Here is a 6,293-nt window from a genome sequence, read left to right on the forward strand (position 1 = left end):
ATCAAGAAAACTATGCAATGAAATAAATAAAAAAAATAATAGGACCCACCAATTGTGACAAAGCAATGAGAGAAATATCCTCGGTTATATAGAATTGATTCAAGAGACCTCTCCGACCCCAGCCCAAAAAGTTTCGATGAACCTACGAACAACTTCAAAGCTAAAGTAGAAGTAACTCTCTCTCTCTCTCTCTCTCTCTCTCTCTCTCTCTCTCTCTCTCTCTCTCTCTCTCTCCAACGGATGTAGTAAACAATAAAACGGTAAACTAGTTCAAGAATAAGTTAGACAAAAGCATAAAAACTATCTAAACGTTCAAACCAAATGGAGTCTCCCCAGATGGACTAAAAAGTCTGAGACGTCCAAAATCCTTGTAAATCCTTGTAACACGCTCTCTCTCTCTCTCTCTCTCTCTCTCTCTCTCTCTCTCTCTCTCTCTCTCTCTCTCTCTCTCTCTCTCTCTCTCTCGGTTGACCCCACCAGTCTCATATCCTTAATCCTTCCCAAACCTCCTTATTACCTCCTAAAACTCATCTCCGAAGCTCATCTCGACCATCTCCCATTTACTCTGTCCCATTTCAAAAGGGCGAAACGACGCGAATTCCATGAAGGATAACTTGTTTGACTTTCCTTTCCCTGTCACTACTTCACATTTCATCCATAATAAACGTTGAAGAAGAATTAAACTAAAGGACATCACCTTTCGTGATTTTCTTATTCGATTGTTCAATTGTTATATTTTCAAACTGGGATACTATATCAGGAACACTGAAGATGTCCTATAGGTATCTTTAATGATAACATTCACAGTAAGTCAAAATGAACATTCGTTAGTTAGCGCATTTGAAAAAACTATTACGAGTGAGACTGAAAGTGGGTGCATGCAGGATGAAGTATGAAATTAACATGACAAAAAAAAAAAAAAAAAAAAAAAAAAAAAAAAAAAAAAAAAAAGAATAAAGACCTCTATTTTTTCGAGAACGTAGCGACGTGAAACAGAAACTTCTAATCATGGTATTTGACGAATTTCTGATTGTTAAGGAATATACAGTAATTGTACGCTAAAGAAGCACCTGCGACCGAGGTATGTATATATATATATATATATATATATATTCTGTTTGCATCTTTTCCCACTTTTATGTGGGGTCGATGTTATGTATATATATATATATATATATATATATATATATATATAAACACACACACACACACATATATATATATATATATATATACATATATATATATATATAGTGTACATAAGTTGTAATTTCCCGATACAATGGTGAAGCTATGACACTTTCATTATGGCCCTTTGCACTGGTAAACGGGATGATTTTCTTCATGAAGTTTAAAAAAAAGGTATACACAATCTTATAGCAGACTCCTAAACTTCCTCTCTCATCTGGCACTTTACCTAATTTATCAGAAACCAGAACTTTAATAACGTCGTTACTCGTGGTATCAGAAAAAAAAAAAAAAGTTTGGAGACGATGGTTTGATTAAATGATTTGAGGTTTTCTGGCATCCTGACATCTAACGTCATTCACGCCGAATTGGAGACGATGGTTGAAGTGTTTCATTCAGAGCTAAAACCACAATATAAAATGTCAACGCACGTCCTCTGAACCAACATTAAAATGCTGTTAAATAAAAAAGTAATGAAAACAATAATCTTTAATCACAGACACTTGAAGACAGAGGTTAAAAATATGTAGGGCACTGGGACTCTGAAAAAGAGTGACATTCGGAAATGCCATCGAGGGTTTAAGCTTCCTCTTCCCTTTCTCCTTTAGGACATTGCACATGAAAGAATACAGTAATTTAAACAGTCCAAATTGACCACAATAGGTTAAAGCCAAAACTGATGTTATCGTATCTGATTTCAAGGTAGAATGAGATAAAAGTAAACATTGATAATTTAATTATTAATTCATATGTGGTACAGGTAAAATAAGCTTAATTACAGCAATAAGAATAAGCTTTGAAGCTTTGCACCTATCTATAAGGCGATAGAGAGCCCGCAAACTTATTTTGCGGAGTGAGCAATTAGGAACCAGGAACCTTGTAACTGTTTGGTTAACGACGTAGCTTTCCTCTAATGGCGGTTCTTCGAAGCATAAAAAAACGCACGTACGACACAGTCCATTGCTTAAATAAGGAACATGCACTGGTATCTAAGCAAAACATATTCAGATAACTAAAATCTAACAAAATAAAACAACAAAACTACTCACTTAATGTAACTTGTCACATGCCAATGAATAAGCTGTAATTTCTTGAACTTGAGTCTCATGGAGAAACCATCTTGATGGCTATCTTACCGTCCATATTTGATAAGTATATTTGCTAATCAAATATATCTTAAAGCTTCAAGAAAATTTGGCAGTAACATATAACCTTTACCACACTTCCTCCAACTAGAACAGTGGTCGTTTAAAAACCAAGCGATGGCCATGCTCGTTAGAACTCGGTAAGGAACCTAACACCTTAAAAAAACCCTAAAAATCTTAAAACAATTTCCTAAAGTTCAGCAACAGCCTCACAAACATCTACAGTAGATGAAACTTTCATTCCATTCTAAAGCTTAATTCCAAATTCAATAAAAATATATATATATTTTTTTTTTTTTTCAATTTCAGATCCAGACACAGTTCCAGACCCAGGTCATCACGGAAACGCAAACGGAGCAAGTGACGAGATCAGTGACGGTTCCCCGTTTCTTCACGCAGACTCTGACCTCCTACTACCCTGTAACAGACACTGTCACGGCCACCAGAACAATACAGAGGGTGGTAACAGCCTTCCAGACCATCACAGCGCAGGGCCAATGCACTGCTACAGGCGGTCAGGGGCAGCAAGGATATAATTATAACAATCCGAATGGTTTCTAGATATATAATTCTTATTCTTCTACAAATACTTTGTTCTATTTTATACACAAATAATTGTATCCTTAGCTTAATTTATTACTCATGTGTGCAAAGATGTTTATACGTAATGTAGTCTTAAAACCTGTTCAACTATGTCTACGTTGTTTATATCTGATATCCCTTTAAATGATAATTTCTGATATGTCTCCTTAGTCAAATATAAAGAATTTATCACGAAATTGACCGTTTCATTTAATTTTGTTAGATTCGGGGTCATGTCTTACAAAATTCCTATTCACTAAAGAATTAATGAAGAGCTTATCTACAAATCACATTAAATGGAACAGAACTACTTTGAAAGTTGATTCTTACCTTTTCATCTCAATCGCTTTAATCCCAAGTATCATACGGTGGCGTTCTGTAAAAAAAAAAAAGGAAGGTTAGGCTCTTTAATGCTACAGACATAACACTTGACATTCTGAAAGAAAATCCTTTAAGGAACTACATAAAAGCAGACACTTTAAGCCTAAAATCAAAGCTAAAGTAATGCAAACTCATCTTGAATAGGGCAATTTCGCCTTTATCCCTTAAATTAGTTCATTTCATGTCAGAAATAACAATAAAAAGGCAAATTATTTCTAAATACATCTCTGAAATATCCTAGACTAGTTGAGTTGCAGAATTTACATTTCTTAACTTTTGTTCTCACCAACTGTTTTCAACTAAAATTAGCAAAAAATTAATATAACACACTCATAGTAGACTGAAAACAAAGCTGCAAGCTAAGAGTTCTTCCCATGACAAACTGATATTTCTTGTTTGGATAAGTATTGAATGATAAATGTAATGCCAAAATTATAGTAAGGAAGAGGAGGAGAGCTTCAGACTCAGTAAATATAAAGATAGCTGCGACAGCTTTTGCATCAATGAACATATTGGTTAATATGCCAGTAATTCTGTGACCCTTTCTAACAATTAACTTTGATAACTATGACGTGACTGAACAAATGGTTATGCATATATCATATTAAAGCTATCATGTATCAAATGACCTCTATAAAACCTACCTGTCATACTGGACTATGAACCTTTTATTTAGAAGTGGAAAAATGTTTATGCCTATGTTCATTTAAAGCACTTACTAAAATTCCTCTTTGCATTACAATTCGCCTTCTTAGACAATCTATAAGAATTCGTTTTAGCACATTGTATTACTGTAGCTACAATCAATACGAGGCATCTAGATAATATCTATGCCTCAGAGTCTCAGAGGCTTTTATCACCTAAAGGCATCCATAATCAACAGTAGTATTTGATGGCCCCTACAATCTGCATAAAGCATTTAGACTACACAACAATGCACTCGAAGAATGGGTTATGGTATTTGCTACGTTAAATCTAATAAGATTCCATTCATCCCTAGAGGTTATACAATATGAAAAGAGGATACTTATGGCTGAAAAACTAGGTGCAAGATTAACCCCTTCTGCAAGAATTAAGGCTACATTTCAATCAGGTGATTTTTCATGCTATCAAAAATATGTCAGATTTGGAAGTAATTTGTATTTTTTCTAACTATACAGACCTGAGTCCTTTACATAAGATAGATAACAATGAAGCTGTAGTACACAGCTATTAGAATTTTATGACGGGGTGTAAACAATTGGCTGGTAGTTACCAGCCGGTAGGCGGAAAGCACAGGGACACTGCTCTCTCACTAACAAACCACTTTGATTGTAGCTGGAATTTTCTAGGAAGTTGGTGGTGGCAGGCAAATATGAGTAAAGGACTCAAGTTCGTATAGGCTAGTTATTATTATTACAAATTACTTCCAAAACTGTCATTTGTTCAGATACATATACAACCAGCCACCCGTTGAGATACTACTACCAAAGTTATGGGGTCCTTTGACTGGCCAGACAGTACTACATTGGATCTTTATCTCTGGTTAGGTTCCCTTTCCCTTTGCCTACACATACACCGAATAGTCTGGCATATTCTTTACAGATTCTCCTCTCTCCTCATACACTTGACAACACTGAGATTACCAAACAATTCTTCTTCACCCAAGGGGTTAACTACTGCACTGTAATTGTTCAGTGGCTACTTTCCTCTTGGTAAAGGAAGAAGAGACTCTCTAGCTATGGTAAGCAGCTCTTCTAGGAGAAGGACACTCCAAAATCAAACCAGTGTTCTCTAGTCTTGGGTAGTGCCATAGCCTCTGTACCAAGGTCTCCAACTGACTTGGGTTAGAGTTCTCTTGCTTGAGGGTACACTCGGGCACGCTATTCTATCTAATTTCTCTCTTTCTTGTCTTGTTAGTTTTTATAGTTTATATAGGAAATGTTTATTTTAATGTTGTTGCTATTCTTAAAATATTTTATTTTTCCTTTTTCTTTTCCTCACTGAGCTATTTTCCCCGTTGGGGCCGCAGGGCTTATAGCATCCTGCTTTTCCAACAAGGGTTGTATCTTAGCAAGTAATAATAATAATAATAATAATAATAATAATAATAATAATAGGAAACCTATCCTTAAGAGGGAGGAAGTCCCTGTTCCAACAGGCTGAAAACTGATCCAAGGATGCTCAAATTTGTGCTGTGATGAGGACCTAGCTAAGACTACTTACGTCTCGTGTACCTGTGGTTTAGTAATACCAGCAGGTCCACGACCCTTGCAACAATGGGTAATGGGCAGAACATCTCTGTGTTGTAACATTAGGCATATATATGTACTGGGTTTGAATAATCCATGTGGTACTTATATATTGTTGGGTTTGCCTGGTTACATCACACCACGTCTTGTAAGGAACGTAGCGACGCCTCTTCTATAACATGGCATAAAATAGTTACACACTGAGTAGGGCTTACCTGCAGTCAAACCGGATCCAGCAGACAAGGCTAACATGTAATTCTGTCCTTAATCTGCTACTAATGGTTCTGTGAGTAAACAGCTGCAAAGGGTCCTAGAGAAAATTAATCTAAGGACCTCAGGTTCAAGTCCCACAGGTAATGGACAGTAAACGTCGTTTGTCATTCCCAAACACCCGCTTGGAGTACCTGCACTACAGAAAGATTCTTTCTGAACGCCAGGGTTGTACTGATTCCCCTAATGCCATGTACTTTAACTTGCGTTCCCCTTGAAGAGGAAAGCTACGAGGGCTAAGTGTGAGGTTGATGACTTCTCTTTTCCAAGAAAAAATCGTATTTCTGGTCAGCTACTTTTTGACTCTCTCAGCACTTACAAAGAGATGTTGTATATGGGGATGAGATGTGTGCATGCGCTTAAAATAGTGTCCTAGTGTTCTCACATAATACAAAAGCAAATGATCAGGATCATCGGTTACCTCTTGAAGATTTAAGATCTGAAAAGAAGTAAAGCTGGAAGCAGGTACCAACGGATTCTAGGTTTTAGCAACGAA

General features: G+C 36.3%; 1 protein-coding gene across 1 annotated transcript in view; it reads left to right on the forward strand.

Moving 5' to 3' along the window:
• The window catches only part of LOC137653891 (uncharacterized), a gene marked incomplete at its 5' end in the record, with an annotated part of 12,228 nt that extends 8,997 nt beyond the window's left edge, over window positions 1-3,231 (forward strand). Inside the window, one exon of the mRNA XM_068387518.1 lies at window positions 2,643-3,231. Coding sequence (XP_068243619.1) covers window positions 2,643-2,894 — 252 coding nt within the window. The remainder of the gene's footprint in view (window positions 1-2,642) is intronic.
• Window positions 3,232-6,293: the final 3,062 nt, after the last annotated feature.

Source organism: Palaemon carinicauda, chromosome 15 (genome assembly GCF_036898095.1).
Source record: "Palaemon carinicauda isolate YSFRI2023 chromosome 15, ASM3689809v2, whole genome shotgun sequence".
Classification (NCBI taxonomy): Eukaryota; Metazoa; Arthropoda; class Malacostraca; order Decapoda; family Palaemonidae; genus Palaemon; species Palaemon carinicauda.